Below are 17,314 nucleotides of genomic sequence, written 5' to 3' on the forward strand. Positions count from 1 at the left end.
CTTTCCACCATGGGTGACCCTGCTGGTTATTTAAAACACCGGTGGCATAGCCCTCAGAATCACAGCAACTCAGACTACCACAGCACGACAGACAGACGAATGGTGGCTGTTTGGTAAAAGATACTCTTTTAAAAAAATCCCACCTCTGCTCATCTCTTTCCCTTCCAGCAGCCTCAGTTTACATTTGGTGGGGATCCTTTCAACTGTTTCCTATGTGTATACAAACATGTAGATATATAAAACATTTTGTGTACAAAAATTAGGCTACTTGGTGACTAGCTTTCTTTTTATTAGAGTATGAGACATTTTAAATATAAATAGCACATAGGAAACAAGTGCTCAAGGGATTACACAGTTTGCACACACATACACAAAGTATAGTGTGTGTGTCTCCCTTAAAAATATGGTATAAGAAATAAAGAATGTATAGTGCGTATCTAACAAAAACCATGTATACTATATATTCGTAATAAATGGTAACAGTTTGCCAGTAGATTCAGATGAAAAAGGAAACCATAAAGTGCCACTCTCTCAACATTTTACTTAAAAAGTATTGCTTATGCACTTTGAGATTCATATAGAATGACAGGATATTTTAAAAAACACAGTCTGGTCTTTAGATGTGGGTTTAATGGCAGGGCTGCAAAGTCAGCTTGAACTACAAAATTGGAGGATCTAGATTATCAGCCCCTTGGAAGCGCTATACAGGGTCGCTATGGGTTGGAACCTGACTCCGTGGCATTTAACAACAACATGGCTGTATCATGATTTGTCTACCCAAACCAATTTAACCAGCAATGAGTTAAATCCAATTTATATTAACCCTATTGGACAGAGAAGAGCTGCCCCATAGGAGTTCCTAGGCTGTAATCTTCATGGAGGAAAAGGAGCTCTGGTAGCATAGCGGTTACCAATCGGGCTGCGAACTTTAAGTTCGTCAGCAGTTCGAAACTACCACCGACCCCCATCCCTAAACTAGTCAAATGTATTTTTTCCTTACTAAAGTTTTTGTCTATTTAGATCCAGGATATACAGGGTCGGACTCAGATACCGTCTTCCTCAGGCTTATTTAGCATAGGGACTACCTTCGGGCTCCTGGTGTGGCTCTGTAGGATCGGCTCTGGACTGTGAACCACATGGTCGTCTGTTCAAACCCACCAGCTGCTCCTCCGAAACTAGTCAGGCTCACTAAGTAGGAACCGACTCGACGGCTCTTAACAACAGGGCTAGCTCCACGACCTTCCTCCCAACATGCTCCCCTAGGATATCGGGTTCTTTGATGCAGTGATTTCTAGTTTCCTTATCTGAAAAACAGGGACGACGCCACTATTCACTCTGCTACCTTTGGAGACTCTGGTAGTGTAGCGGTTACGAATCGGGCTGCTAACCTCAGGGTCAGCAGTTCAAAACTACAGTGGTTCCGTGGGAGAAAGATAAGGCTTTCTGCTCTCGTCAAGATTTGCAGCCTCGGAAACCCTATGCAGGATCGCTATGAGTCGGAATCGACCCACGGTACAAGACCACCACCACCTTTGGAGATGTGACAACAAAAAGACAAGAAACTGACATTTCTTAACCAATCTAGGTACCAGACGCTTTTCTTGCTTTACACAACAGTGGTCTGAAAACTTCAAAAATCTTTCCATGCACAAGAGGATAGGTTGTTCGAAACAGTTAGATTTGAAACAATTTTGGGGGCCGGGCGTCAGTGTGAGGAGAACTAGTCACTCCCAGGCTTCCAAGTCAAGGCAGAAGCTGGAAGTGGCAGGGCACGCCGTTTCCCAGGTAACGCGGCTGGCTGGGACTTACCTTAGTCTCTACGGTGGGCCCTTCCCGGTAGCCGACCCGCTCCTTGAAGCGAGCCAGGAATGCTGGCTCGGCTGGTCGCACGTAAGACACCTGATTCCGTTTGCTCATGGCGGCTCTAGAAACAAACAAGTTTCTAGGACCGACTCATGACGTGTAAAGCAGACGGCGCTTCTCCGTGACGTCAACAAACCCCGCCCCCTAACGCGGAGCGCGAGCTACCAGCGGCTACAAAGCTGGCGTCAACGTGCGACCCGAGCGCCAAATTCAAATCCGCAGCCATTTTGACTGCGGAATCCCGTCGCGCGGCGTTGCAGAGGCGGAAGCTTCTGCGATTTTGGCACCAGGATTGGGATCCGGAACTGAGGATCCATGGCGCCCGGCTGCAAAAGTAAGTAAGAACCCTCAGCTTCGTAAGCGGGTTCACGTCCCCAAATACAGTTGGGAAAGGATGGCTACCCGTGGCCGCTCCGAAGATTGCCGCTGGGTGTGAAGGCTGGAACTGACTGAACGTCGAGGGGGTGTTTAGAATCTGTCCGTCAGAGATAGTACCCTGGCAAGGAATGGGGCCGCTATCATCCTTTTCATCTTTGTGTTGGGCCCTTGCAACGATCCTGACGCTGTTCTAGGCGCTTGGGATCTGAATTAAGAGCCCTTTTCTGCTCTGTGAGATCGAGTCATCTCGTTGGCAATGGGTGGGTGAGGGGTCTGGCGCCTAGGGACCCTCTCATCCGTTTCTCTTGTTCTCATAGTCCTGTCGTTTCGTCGCTGGTCCGGACCAGGGCTACTTCTCTAGGTACTGCTCAGACAAAACACATTTTGAAAACCTTACGTTAGAAGCTAGGAAAACTTCACAAAATTTGTTTTGCCATTTGAGCCTTTCAGCAGCTTTAATGTTTCTTTGCGTCGGTTATTATTGTTTACAGATGTGCTTGTTTTGTTAACGTGGTAGTCCCTATTGAACCTTTTAGGATAGCCACTCCTTTTTTTAAATACCTCATTCTCCCTTTTTTCATCTAAGAATTTCCTTTTTTCCCCACCATTTTCAGTTTTCAGAGAATATGAGCACACAAATTTTGGTATATTGTTGGGCACGAATGTTCAACCCGTTTTCCTACACGGCCGTAGTAGTTGTTATTCGCTTTCAAGGTTTTTGTTTTGTGTTGTATTAACCATATATGAAGGAGCTTGAAGTTCATGGGAAAAATAGAATGAAAACATACTAGTGTTTTCCCATGAATTGTGTTTAAGCCACCTCGTGTGTTACATTTGGACAGTAAATCTGAACTCACATAGGACATCATGGAAAATGATATTTCTATGTGAGTGTGTATTAAAGGACTTTACCTTTGACTCCTGGTTTGGCACTGTGGGTCAGCCCTGGACTGTGAGCCACAAGACTGGCAGTTGGGTCACTATGAGTCGGAACTGACTTGATGCCACTTAACAACGACAACCCTAATCTCTAAAGCTGGACTTGAAACCCTTTCTAAAAGTGATGGGAGCAAGGGGATTCACAACTCCACTTTTGTGAGGGTGGATTACCATGTGGAGCCCCCCTTCGCCCCAATAAATACTCTATTTAAATTTGTTAGTAAAGTTGAGATTAATGACAGGATGACATCCCAGGTAAAGTGCCTCTTAGGTTCCCAGCAGTACAGAGACCTGGAGGATGAGGTGGAATACAGGGGAGCAAGGAGACGAGCATCCATGTAGTGCTCTGTGATTTTTACTTTTTGTTACAAAGCTAGAGATTGCTGACTATGTAGTGTGAGAAAAAGAAAAGTAATTCTACTGAAGTTGAGTTTAAAGTTCTCTTTCTGAATATCATCTCATTTGGTCAAATGAGTATATATCTAGACAGGAGTAAGGCACTTTAGGATGCTTTTAAAGCAAAGTGGTGTCTTTAAAATGTTACTGTTTTGTTGAGGTGTAACTTGTAGTAAAATGCACACATTTTTAATGCATTCTTCTATGAATTTTTACATACATTCAAATAATTGCCACACAGACCAAGAAGTAGAATGGTTCCTAAACTGTTTCCCTGTGCCTTTTTATAGTCACCGTATACTCTCACCTTTACTCTGATTTCTATCACTGTTGATTAGTGTTGTTTCTTTTCATTAAATATTGTCTACATCATCCATCTTTTGTATGTAGCTGTAAAATTTGCACTGGAGGTGTCATCAGACATCCTTGTCTATCCTGTTAAGGGAGAGGGAAGAGAATCAAGATCATCATTAACCAGGATGATTTGTATAAGGTGGAGGTCAAACCTGCGTCCTCCAATCTTTTTACCAACTTTGATACCAACCGTCCCTCCCAAGGTACTTTCTACTTCTCTGCTGGGTTCAATAATATGTGGTAATGACCACACTGAAATCACAATTCATGCTCATGATTATGGGGTTTATTAGAAAAGTAACAGGGTACATTTCAGGATTAGGAACCATTAAGAATACAATTCTTTAGTTAGGACAGCGCCTTAGTATTGTCCAAAGTCAGGCCTCTTCCTCAGCCCCTGGGCCGCTTGGCCTGGGTTCTGCCCTGCACTGTCAATTGTTGCAGAGTTTGTTAGCTTCACTGATTAAGTATCTGGAGACACACCACTCTGCCAGGAAGCCAACCTTCCTGTCTTGCATCAGTCTTCTGGTTCTGCTGCTGCTGCCATTTCTCTGCTACTGCTTCTGTCTGTCCTTAACATCTCTAGTGCTATATAACTCTCTTGCTCCGTCTCATGTGTGTAGGAGATCCTTAGTGCAGGGACCACGGGTTAAAAAAGATGCTGAAAAAAACCTTGTGGGAGCCATGTCTGACTTCCTCTGGCTTCACAAGGGGGAAAGAGAAACAAACTCAAAATCAACCCAAGGATGATTCATATGAAGCAGAGGTCAGACATGCTTCCACCCCACAACCTTCTTTACCTTATTCTGACACTAACATCCCTCCCACAGCACACTCTGCTTCACATCTGCGTTCAGTAATCCATTGCAATGGCCACATAGCACTTGAACAGCAATACTCGTGATTATGGTATTTATTAGTGAAGTGAACAGGTTACAATGCAAGATAAAAACAACTCAAGATGCAGCAATTTTCCAACCAGAAACACTTCTTTGCCATATTATTGACATGCCACAAAACCATAGTGAGAAAAGCTGTTCATCACACCAAAGTAGTAGCATTTATGTATTCTTTAGTTCTGTGCATTGTGACATTACTTGAATATAACACAATTTGTTTATTCTATTGGTGGACGTTTTGGTTTCCAGATGGGGCTATTACGATTAAAACTGCTGTGACTGTTCTTCAGAATATTTTAAGTTGGACACATAGAGACACTGAAGTTGAAAGAATTTTACAGTGACTGCATATAGAGGACTTTTTTGTGTTTGTGTCATGAACTGAGTCATGGTTTACATGGGAAAACATTGGGTTTATACCATCGTTTCATTGCAGTGATCACAATCTCCTCCATGAATCATCATTCAACAGTATGTGCTTTCATTCCCTCTTGTTTGTTTGTTGGGTTTTTTTGGGGGGTGGGGTGGGGGATGTACACAAAAACACTCAGGAATATATAATAATTAAAACAACCAAAGGGCACGTTCTGCAAACCTGCCTGCTGACTGCCAGCACCCAGTTCCTCTCCATGAGTCCAGCCAGAGTTCTTAGCTGCTCTCTTTTCTCCATAGAGGACTTTCTTTTAATGTCAAGATTTTATGGCAGCACATGATAGACTGTTATGCGCCCTCTGGCAAAAATTGGTTAAGAGTACAAACTCTGGATCCAGAATGTCTGAGTTCAAATTTTATCACTTCTCACAGAGTCCTGGTCTGGGGCTGTAGATTGCTAACCATAATGTCAGTGGTTCAAACCCACCAGCCGCTCTTTAAAAACCCCATACAGGGTCGTTATTACTTGCAATTGACTCAACAGCACTTAACAACAACATGATTGAGTTTCCTCATAGCTCAATTAAAAATATTGCCAGAACTGTAACATAGTCCATAAAGACCATAGTCTACATCCTACTTTGGTGAGTAGCAACTGGGATATTTACCTAAGGACAAGATTGAGAAGGGTGGAGAAGAAAGGAAGAGAAACAGGAAACACAGGGAGACTATGTTACATTGGGGGGACTGCAGTCTTTGAGATGAAATGAAGTGTGTGATTTATTGAATGTAAGACTGATGATCTGCTGTCAACCTTTGCTCAAGTCACAATAAAAGGTTTTTGGTTTTTTTTTTTTTAAAGGTAAAACAAGAATATTGCCAGAACTATCTACCTCTGAGCAGTGTTAAATTTTGTTTTATTTCCAACTGTTGGCTTACTGGAGTCCTGGTATGGTGCTGTGGGTTAATGTGCTGGACTGCAAGGTCGGTGTGAACCACAAGGTTGACCATTCAAGCTCACTAGCCACTCCTCAGAAACCCAATACAGCGTCACTATGGGGCAGAATCAACTTGACAGCACTTAACAACAACAACAACAACAACGTTGGCTTACTAGGAGTCCTGGAGTGGCACTGTGGGATAATGCACTAGACCGCAAGGGTGGCTGTTCAGATTCACCAGCCGCTCCTTGGAAATCCTAAGTAGGGTCGCTGTGATGGAACCAACTTGGTGGCATGTAATAACAACATCAGCTTGTTCAAGAGTTCTGGTGGTGCTGTGGGTTAGATGTTGGGTACTTCTGGCAGTTCAAACCCAGAAGCCGTTCTGTAGGAGAAAGATGAGGCTGTCTGCTCCCATAAAATTTACAGTCTTAGAAGCCCTATGTAGGGTCTCTATAAATTGGAATTGACTCAGTTATAGTGGGTTTGATTTTTGGGTTGCTAGCTTTCTTTTTTTTTTTTTTAAGATAAACTTTTTAACTTGGAATAATTTTTGATTCACAGAAAAGTTGCACGTATGTGCAGATCAATATTCATCTGGTCACTGAGGAGTCTTCTCTCTCTGAACTTCTCTTTGGTGTTTAGCCCTACAAAAGCCTACTGCATCAGTTTCTCCAAACTCCAAATCCTTTCTTTGTCCCCAACTCATTGAGATTGCCAAGCTCTGTTTGAATTCGTCTCCCAGCACTGGGACCTGGAAACATGGGACAGTTAAGAAACTGGCGCAATTGAAGGACTCTGTTGGTTTTGTTTTTCTTATATCCTGTGCGTAGTTTTCCCAGTTAAGACAGGAAAGTAACCCTAGGGCCATCAAGGGACAAGAGCATGAGTGGAATGTTGGACCGTATCCAGAGAAGCAGTGGACACCAGAGATTGAGGCAGAGATGAGGACATGGAGAGAGGGAGCAACTGAGGACTCTAGACTCATGGAAAGACAGGAACTGAGTGCTCGCAGCCAGGAGGCAGACTTGCAGAATGTGCCCTTTGTTTGTTTAAATTATTATATGTTCCTGAGTATTTTTGTATACATCAAAAAGAAAACCAAACAATAAAACAGAGGGAATGGAGGCAAATACTGTTGAATGATGCATGGAGGAGATTGTAATTATTGCTGTGAAATGATGCTTGGAAAACCAGTGTCCTCCCATGTAAACTATCACTCAGTTAACAATAAAATCATTATTAAAAAAAAAAAAGAAGGGATGGTAAACCCAGCTTCTGTTACAACATTGTGGCTAAAAGTCGAAATCTATTTTTGGTTTATCTTTATTCTTAGATGTAGCTTTTGGTCTCCCATTTGAAAACCTGGAGCATCTACCAGGGATCTGAATCCCAATTTCTGTTTCTCCTAGCCTCAACGCTGAGTATTTTAGAATTAGTAATTACTTTGATTGTCAACAGTGTGGGCAGAGGTGCAGATAATTTTTGACTCACACCTGTATAACTGGACATATAAAATATAGTCCATAAAATGTTGCAATCCCAAATAGTAAAAAAAAATATGAATTTAAGAAAATGCTTGAGATGAAAAAAGTTAAATGCCTGACTCAATTAAAAAAAAAAGAAAGAAAGAAAAGATACCCCATAAATTAGAGCTGCTCGTCCTGGTATCAAGAGCTCTGGTAGCATAGTGGTTATGAATCGGGCTGCTAATCTCAAGGTCAGCAGTTCAAAACTACCAGCGGTTCGTGGGAGAAAGATGAGCCTTTCTGCTTCCGTAAAGATTTACAGCCTTGGAAACCCTGTACAGGGTCACTATGAGTCAGAATTGACTCGACAGCACTTAACAACAACAACAATTACTTGGAGGGAGAAACCAGCCCAAATGCTGGGCGCACAGTTTTGGGCTCTGTTCTCTTGGATTTTGGCCTCATTATTTCTTTACTACTTTGGTAAGTCTCCCATGCTTTCAAATACATGTTTTCTTGTAATTTGATTACATTTCTAGTAGGAAGGTTGGTCTGAAGTATACTAGTCCTCTAGTTCTGTATTCAGAACCAGTCGATAGGACTGTAATAGTAAGGAAAGCCTTGCTCTAATAAATTAAGGTTTTATTCCAGAATAGAAAATATTTAAAAGTCTCTACATGGCGTCCTAGGAGCTCTGGTAGCATAGTGGTTATGAATCGGGCTGTGAACCCTAAGGTCAGCAGTTTGAAACTCCCAGCTGTTCTGCGGGAGTTAGATGAGGCTTTTTGTCCCCTGTAAAGATTTACAGCCTCAGAAACCTTGTACAGGGTCACTATGAGTTGGTTCTGACTCCACAGCACATAACCACCACCACTTGGCGTCCTGGTGTGTCACTGTGGGCTAATGAGTCAGACTGCAAAGTTGTTTGAACTGCACAGTCAGTGGTTCAAGTTCACCAGCTGCTCCTTAGAAACCTTATACAGGGTTGTTATGAGTCAATATCAACTCGAAAACACTTAACAACAACAACAACAAGCTGAGGAAGCATAAAATATTTGTTGTTGTTAAGTGCCATTGAGTTGCCATCAGTTCTGACTCATAGTGACCATTTTTGGGGTTTTCTGAGGAGCAGCAAATGAGCTTGAACTGCTGACCTTGCATTTCAAACCAAGTTTGCATTCCAGCGCAGTGCCAAACCAAAAATCCTGTTAACGTAAAGAAAGGTTAAAACTGCCCCCACCTTTTCAAAAGTTTTTATTGTGAATTGAGTGAAAGTTTACAAGGCAGATTTATCAGTTTTACATTCATTCATATTTTGTTTCATTGCAATGATTACAATCCCCTCCATGTACCATCAGTCAACAGTATTTACCTCTATTCCTTTTTTCTTTTGATGTATATGTATAAAACAGCACATGCGTATTCATTTAAATGTCCATAGGGCATACTTTGCAAGCCAACCTCCTGCCTGCAGGTACACATCCTTTCTCAGTCTGTGGGCTTAGAGTCCTTAGCTGCTTTATCTATGCTATCCCCTTTGCCATTGTCTATGTTAGCATAGTGGTTACTAATCTGGCTGCGAGCCTCAGGGTCAGCAGTTCGAAACTGCCAGCTGTTCTGCGGGAGAAAGATGAGGCTTTCTGCTCCCGTAAAGATTTGCAGCCTTGGAAACCCTGTACAGGGTCGCTGAGTCGGAACCAACTCCACGACACATAACGACAACAACGACAACATGTGGTCTCTGCTTTTCTGGTTAAGATCTCATGCTTCACTCATGCTCTTCCCTCTTGCTGGTCCTAGGGTCCTCTGTTCCTGAAATGGCCACAAGATAGTCAAGCACCTTAACATCATTTCCTCTCTTTTACCCATTTTGACTATGTCTGGATTCCTGTACCACAGAGCCCTGTTGTTCAAAGACTGTGTATATATCACTGTTTTCCTCTATCACTGCTAGCCTTTTTAAGTTATCTTTTTTCTGCTACTATACCTACTCCTCACTTGTGGACTATCTTGCTATCTGTCATTTCATCACATTGTGCTATAGGATCAGCACTAGACTGCAAACCAGAAGGTCAGCAGTTCAAACCCTCCAGCTGCTACTTATTTCAATAAGTGAAGATGTTGTTAAGTGCTGTCAAGTTGATTCCGACCCATAGTGATCCTGTATAGGGTTTCCTAGGGGCAGCTGGTGAGCTTGAACCGCAGATTTTGCAGTTCAGACGGCTTTGCAGTCTGGTGCATTAACCCACAGTGCCACACCAGGACTCCAATAAGTGAAGAATGGGCATAGTGGGCATATTATTGGTGCCAACATGCAGAACTGGCCTGAACCCTAAAGCATTTGTAAAACAAGCTTCCTTTTGCTGCCATCTTGAGTATTCAGAATTGTAGAAATGGTGAAAGAGATGCCATAGTTTGTATAAAATAAAGAGCTGCACTGTGTTCATTGACTGCTTTTATCATGGTCCACAGTCTTTAAGAGCAACTGAGATTTAGGTACCTGTTCTGACCCTTACCTCCACAAAACCTCCAAAACAACTTATGAATGACTGTCTGACTTAAGCCTGTGTTGTCATTCTGTGCCAACCAATTCTACCTGACTATCTCCTGAGTCCTGTTCATGTTATCTATCGCAATCCTAGTTTGTTTTCTCCAAGCTTTTCGTAAGTACTCATTTTTACTAATATGAAAGCTTTCCTACTGCATCTTTGGGTCTTCACGTTTATTATTATTTTGCTGAAAGTATAAATGCTTTCTTTGCTGCCAAGACTCTTGGGGGAGGAGATTGTGCAGGCCAGGTGGGTGATTGGGCGATCTGTGGCTTATTTCCCGATTCACAGACATTCTTTACTTTCAGGTCTTAGGAAGTCGCTTTTTGCTTTTGTCTCATTCATCCAAAGATACTTATTGAGTGCTGTCAGGCACTGCTCTAGATAATGCTGTATAATATCTTGGGAATGACAGAGAATAAACAAATTAGTGTGTATTACAGTAAGTTCTTTGACAGAAAATGTTAGGTGCAGTGGAGTCATTCTGACTCCTAGCCATTCTATATATCACAATAAAACAAAACAGTGCCTGGTCCTACACCTTCCTCACAACTGTTGTTATCTTTGAGCCACTGTTGCTGCCACTGTTTCAATTCATTCTCCTTGGCTCTTTTTCTTTTTTGTTTGACTTTACCAAGCATTATGTCCTTTTCTAGGAACTGATCCCTCCTGACAGCGTGCCTAAAGTATGAGAGACAAATCCTTGCCATACTGGCTTGTAAGAAACAGTCTGACTGTACTTCTTCTAACACACATTTGTTTGTTCTTTTGGTAGTCCGTGATACTTTCAGTATTCTTCTCCAGTACTATAATTCAAATGGGTCGATTCTTCTCCAGTTTTCCTTACTCATTGTCCAATTTGTATATGCATATGGGATGATTGAAAATATCATGACTTTGGTCAGGTACACTTTAGTACTCAAAGTGACCTCTTTACTATTGAACACTTTAAAGATGTCCTTTTCAGTATCTAAAATGGGGCTACAATGTGCCCAGTGAAGGAGCCTTCCTGCGGAGCCTCTGCATTATATAAGGCGATAGGTGGAATCCTGAACAGCATCCAGAATCTTCTGAGGTCGGAAATTTCCACTAGAAAGGACAAGCAGACCAGCCTGGAGTGGCTAGACGAACAAAAGATACTTCTTGAAAGAAAGACTGACAGGAAAAATATAAAACAATAACGGCAGACCGACTGATTACTACAAAACAAGCAAGTTGCTCGCCCAAGAGACAGTAAGGCAAGTGGTCAGGCTTGCAGGGTGTACCCTGTGGTTGGTTGCTGATGCATGGAGGGGATTGTAACCATGGCAATGAAACGATATACGATAGGAGGATGAATGTAAAACTAATGTTCTCCCATGTAAACTATCACATAATTCACAAAAGACTAAAAAAAGTAAAAAGGTCCTTTTGGGGTAGATTTGCGTAATGCAATACATCATTTAATTTTTTTGACTGTTGCTGCTATGAGAGTTGACTGTGGATTCTAGCAAAATGAAGTGTTTGACAACTTGTCTTTTTTCCAGTTGTGAGAATTTTTGGTTTCTTTACATTGAGGTTCAGTGCTGCGTCAGGCTTCGGCTATTCTCTGTGTCCCCTGTGGAGAGATTAAACCCGGGAAGGGGCGGTGGGAGATTAGAAAGATGAGGAAGATGCAAGACACAAATGAATTAAGTAAAGTTGTGACCTTGTGACCAGGTGAGATGCAGCACTCTGATGGAGATGCTGCGACCCAGACCAAGTGCAGCAAGTTTGTTTTATACATATATCAAAAAGAGGTGCTTGGGGCAGGGAAAAGACTGCAAGAACATCTGATGTTGTTTGTTCATGCATTAAGTGGGACTTTATCAGAAAAATGTAATTTGTGGAAGCTAGCTGAAGTTACATTTTTCAGAGATTAGAGCAGCTAGATGTTTGTGCAGACTGAGCTGGAGGTCATGGCTGTGTACAGGAGAGACCTTGCAAGTTCCCTGTCCCCTGATGCAGCCCTGCAAGTTCCTCAGAGGGCAGCTTGACTTGGGTGCAGCCCGAGTTTCTGGACCACAACTGTTTACTTGCAATCCTTCGGTTAAACTACCCCCAAGTCAGAGACCTTCGGCTCATTCGCTCCAAACAGTGCAGTCCTTACTGAAGGCTATTGTCTTTCGTCTTCATCAGCAAGTATTTCAAGTTCTCTTCAGTTTCAGCAAGCAAGGTTGTGTCATCTGCATGTAGCAGATTGGTGATGAATCTTCCTCCAATCTTGACGCCATGTTCTTCATATAATCCAGCTTCTCAGATTATTTGTGAAACATACAGATCAAATAAGTATGGTGACAAGATACAATACTGAAAAACACCTGTCCTGATTTTAAATCATTCAGTATCCCCTTATGTTCAAATAGCTGCTTCTTGATCTATGTATGAGCACAATGAAGTGTTCTGGATTCTCATTCTTTGTAATGTTATCCATAGTCAGTTATAATCCTTTTTACAATCCACACAGTCAAATGCCTTTGTATAGTCAATAAAGCACAAGAAAACATCTTTCTGAGTCATGGGGTAGTACTGTAAGATAAGCAATTGACTACAAACTGCAAGGTCAGCAGTTCAAACCTGCCATTTGCTCCTTTGAAACCATATACAGGGTCACTGTGAGTTGGAACTGACTCCACGGCACTTACCAACAACAACCAACATATTTCTGGTATTCTCTTTTAGCTACAATTCATCTATCCCTCAGACTACATTCCCTTCTTAATCTAGCTTGACTTTGTGTTAGCTCCATGTCTATGTACTACTACGACTGTTTTTAAATTATCTTCATTAAAATTTTACTTACATGTGGTATTAATAATACTGTTAGAGGATTTTCATATTCTGTTGTTTTTGCTTTTTACTCTCAATAAAATGGAAAGCCACAGCAGGGTTTTGAACAAAGAGTGACTTGGTATGACACACACCCTCAGATATATATATTTGTATATGTATTATGTGCTGTGGTTCTGACTCATAACCACCTTGTACAGAGTTTGTGAGGCTATAAATCTTAAGGAGAGCAGAAAGCTTCATCTTTCTCATGCGGAACAGCTGGTAATTTCGAACAGTTGACTGTGAGATTACCAGCCCGATTCGTAACCAGTACGCTACCAGAGCTCCTTTCATATTCCATTGGATCACCTTTTTTTTTTTTTTTTTCCCTAAAGTGGTCACAAAACAAATATTGATCTCTTTTCAATCTGTTGGCCAGGTAGCTGTCTTTGCCTATTTCATTATAATTCTTCACTTTGTCTTCTCAAGCTGCCTTTTGAAATTATCTGTTCATTTCTTTTACTTCTTCATTTCTTCCAGTCATTTTAGGTTTTTCTATGTGCAAGTGCAAGTTTCAGTCTCTTCTAACATCCACTTTGGTTTTTACTTTTCTTTGTCTTTTTAATGACCTTTTGCTTCCTTCATGTATGATGTTTTTGATGTCTTTCCACAACTCTTCTAGTCTTTGGTTATTGTTTAATGAATCAAATTTGTTCTTGTTGGGTATTCAGGTTAGGTATTCTCAAGGTTATATTTTGGCTTTCATGGACTTGTTTTAATTTTCTTCTGCTTCAGCCTGAACTTGAATATGAGCATTTGATGGTCTATTCCACAGTCTGCCCCTGGCCTTGTTTTGGCTGATGATATTGAGCTTTTCCATCTTTTCTTTCCACAGTCAATTTGATTCCTGTGTATTCCATCTGATAAGGTCCAGGGGTATAGAACCAGTTTATGTTGTTCCAAAAAAATACTATTTGAAATACATAAGTCATTGGTCTTGCAAAATTCTATCCTCTGATCACCAGTATTGTTTGTATCACAAAGTCCATGTTTTCCAACTACTGATTCTTCCTCTTTGTTTCCAACTTCAGCATTCCAATTACCAGTACTTATCAGGGCCTCTTGGTACATGTTTGATCAATTTCAGATTAAAGAAGTTGGTACAATTCTTCAATGTCTTCATAATTGGCTTTAGTGGTTGGTTTGTAAATGTGAATAATAGTCCTATTAACTGGTCCTTCCTTGTAGGTGTATGGATATTATCCTATTACAGGCAGCATTGTACTTTGAGATAGATCTTCAAATACTCTTTGTGTGTGTGTGTGTGTGTGTGTGTGTGTATGTGTGAATTTTTGTTTTTATTAAGGGGCTTGGGGAATGTCCATTCTTAATTTTCCTGGGATGTTTTTGGGTTTTTTCTTTTTGTTGGTGCTACTGCTCTTGCAGCTGCTGCTTTTAGGGCCCATTTCTGACTGGCTCCTCCATGGGACAGAGCTGCTGCTTTGTTTTTTTGGGACACTCTTACAGTTAACTGTCTCTTCAGTATCACTAGCTGGTTCCTTTTGGGGGAGTGATTTCGATCTTTTGGGGAAACTTGCTGGCACTATTCCTTCAAGATCACCATTAACCACCTTCTCCTTGGAAAAAGATTTTTTTCCCCTTGGATCTGGGGAGAACAGTAGGTGTGTCTTCCTTTCCGGTCTCCTGTGGAAACCTCCTGAGGCTTCTGCTTGTTCTTTTTTTTTTGGGGGGGGGAGGTGGTGGTAATCACCTGTCTCCTGCCCACTGACCTCACACTCCTCAGGAGTGCTACTGCTGTTTTCTGAAGACCTGAGTGCATTCGCAGCCAGTCGCTTCTTTTCCTTTTTCAAGCTTTCTTCTCTTGTTTCTCCAGCTTCCTAGCAGTTTCCGCAGGCGCTTTCTCTGCCTGAACCATTGCCTCCTTTTTGACATCCAGATTCTTTTGTGGGATCTCTCCTGTCTCATAGAAGGACAACCACTCTCAAAGCTTTTTCCCCGAATACACTTGTGGGCCTCTCAGAGAAACAATCAGTTCATGATGCAATACTACATTTGTTAGCCAGGTATCAGGAAATTCGGCCTTTGTTTTTGGCTGCTGTTTGGCCATTGAAGATAGAATGGAAAATGAGTCCATATTTGGGGGTGTTTCCCTTTGTCTTCAGGACTCTGGAAACTTGATCTCTTTTGCTGGGTGGGCCCTGGGAATCAGGGCTGGCCATCACTCCCATAGCAAAGGCCTGCATAGGTCAGGGGCTTGAAATGCTCTTTTTGATGATGATATTGATGTCATTCTTCTTCAATTTGTCATTTCCAGGTGTAGTAAATCATACAGTTGTCGGATTCAGAATTGTCAATAGTAGTTCATTTCAGCTCACTAATGCCTAAGATATCAATCTTTATGTATTCCATTTAATTTTTTTTTTTTATTGAAGATTTTTATTGTGGATTGAGTGAAAGTTTACAGGGCATATCATCAGTTTTACATTCAACAAATCATATACCTTGTTTCATTACACTGATTATAATCCCCTCCATGCACCATCAGTTAACAGTATTTCTCTCTATCCACTTTAACTTTTTAAAAAACAAACAGAACCACTCAGGCATATATAACAATTTATATCTCCAAAGGGCACATTCTACAAGTCTGCCCCTGGCCACCAACTCTTAGTCCTTCTCTTCATAGTCCATGAATCTAGAGTCCTCAGATATTCCCCCTCTCCATGCCCCCATCTCTGCCTCCATCTCTGGCACTGCTGCTTCTCTGGATATGGTCTTGCATTCTACTTGTGCGTTCCTCTCTTGATGGTCCTAGGGTCCTCTGTTTCTGGACTTTAAGATTAACCACTCCCCTTTTATTGTTACAAAACTTCTCCCTTTACAGTTGTGACAGTCACGATTAGTCATGATAATAGTTATTCACTGTTGAATCTTATGAATCTTATCCCCATCTCTTTTAACCAGACCCATCTAGACAAGATGACAGCTATTCAGTGGGGACTCTTTCTTTCCCCCCATACTCTTAAACTAAACTCCCTCTTGAAACCTTGTAAGCCAGTCACTTTGTGCCTTTATTGCCCCCTCATTTTAGGTAGCCAATGTCTAAGTTGCCCTTACCTATCTACCCTGTGTACAGAGTGGGATAGCATTGATACTTGATTTGAAGACTCTTTCCCTCTCTGTTGGTATTTAGAGTAAACTACTGCTCTGAGTATAGGTCAGGTTCATCATGAAGATGTATCTTCTGTCACTGTAGCTGTTCCAGTCTGCTTGTCCTTTCTAGTGGGAATGTCTCACTTCCCAAGGTTGTGGATGGGACTCAGGATTCCACCTGAGGTCCTATACTCTGTAAATGATTTGTATGAGGTCTGTTTCACTGGGCAAGTTGTAGAACCCCTTTGAGGTATTCCAATCAGTAATAGGCTGAAGACGGGCTTACAAGTTTTCTCTATTCATGTTTCCCAACATTCCTTTCTATCCCACTGAAGTGTCTATTTTACAATAGTAGGCAAGGGAAACTAATATTCATAAGGCGGTCAGGGATTTTAACATTATTTACCCTCTTCAGGCTATACCTATATGCCTCTATCCCAGATCCCTGTTGTCCCACTAGGCCATGCAAACCTGTCTCAGTGTTCCCCTATCTTGTTTTTCCACCTCCTCCCCACTTCTTGTATTGCCCTCCCCAACACTCAAAGTAAACCCCCCACCCAACTCCATTGTGGTTACCATTAGTTCTTCCCTCCATTTAAGACAGTCTATTTTATCCAGTAATCTACCTGACCTTCCTACCACCTGGATATCTGTTCCTCTGTGTTTACCTATTTTCACATTGTAATTGTTTTGATCATAGACTGACCTTCCAGATCCTCTGTTCTTATAATTTTATTCTGTTCTTGATTCTACCATTTGTCAACTGAGTTCAGGGTGATGCTCCCATGTACATCATTCTGTAGTTGTTTGTTCTTGTTGGTTCTCAGTCCACAGAACTTCCTTTAGGATGTTTTTCAGAGCAGGGTTGGCTTTGGCAAAATCCCTTAGCTTCTGCTTATTCTGGAATGTTTTGATTACACCATCGTATTTGATTGACAGCTTTGCTGGGTAGAAGATTCTTGGGTGGTAGTTTTTTTCTCTCAGGGTTTTATGTATGTCTCCCCATTGCCTTCTTGCCTGCATGGTTTCTGTTGAGAAATCCAAGTTTACTCTGATTTGCTTGCCTTTGTATGTTATATTTCTCTTTTCCCTAGCTCAAGATCCTGTCTATCTTTGATTTTGAAGAGCTTGATTATTATATGTCTTAGCAATTGTCTTTTAGGGTCTATCCATCCTGGGGTTCGTTGAGC

The 17,314-nt window shown here is 41.6% G+C and overlaps 2 protein-coding genes across 2 annotated transcripts in view; one reads left to right on the top strand and one right to left on the bottom strand.

The window, feature by feature from the left end:
* Positions 1–1,935, bottom strand: part of KIAA1143 (KIAA1143 ortholog) — a 7,641-nt gene extending 5,706 nt beyond the window's left edge. Inside the window, exon 1 of the mRNA XM_006868781.1 lies at positions 1,810–1,935. Within this exon, the coding sequence (XP_006868843.1) occupies positions 1,810–1,917 (108 nt within the window). The 5' untranslated portion in view covers positions 1,918–1,935. The remainder of the gene's footprint in view (positions 1–1,809) is intronic.
* Positions 1,936–2,178: 243 nt separating this feature from the next.
* Positions 2,179–17,314, top strand: part of KIF15 (kinesin family member 15) — a 95,082-nt gene continuing 79,946 nt past the window's right edge. The window contains exon 1 of the mRNA XM_006868835.1: positions 2,179–2,197. Coding sequence (XP_006868897.1) covers positions 2,179–2,197 — 19 coding nt within the window. The remainder of the gene's footprint in view (positions 2,198–17,314) is intronic.

This window comes from Chrysochloris asiatica, unplaced genomic scaffold, assembly GCF_000296735.1.
Source record: "Chrysochloris asiatica unplaced genomic scaffold, ChrAsi1.0 scaffold00124, whole genome shotgun sequence".
Taxonomy (NCBI): Eukaryota; Metazoa; Chordata; class Mammalia; order Afrosoricida; family Chrysochloridae; genus Chrysochloris; species Chrysochloris asiatica.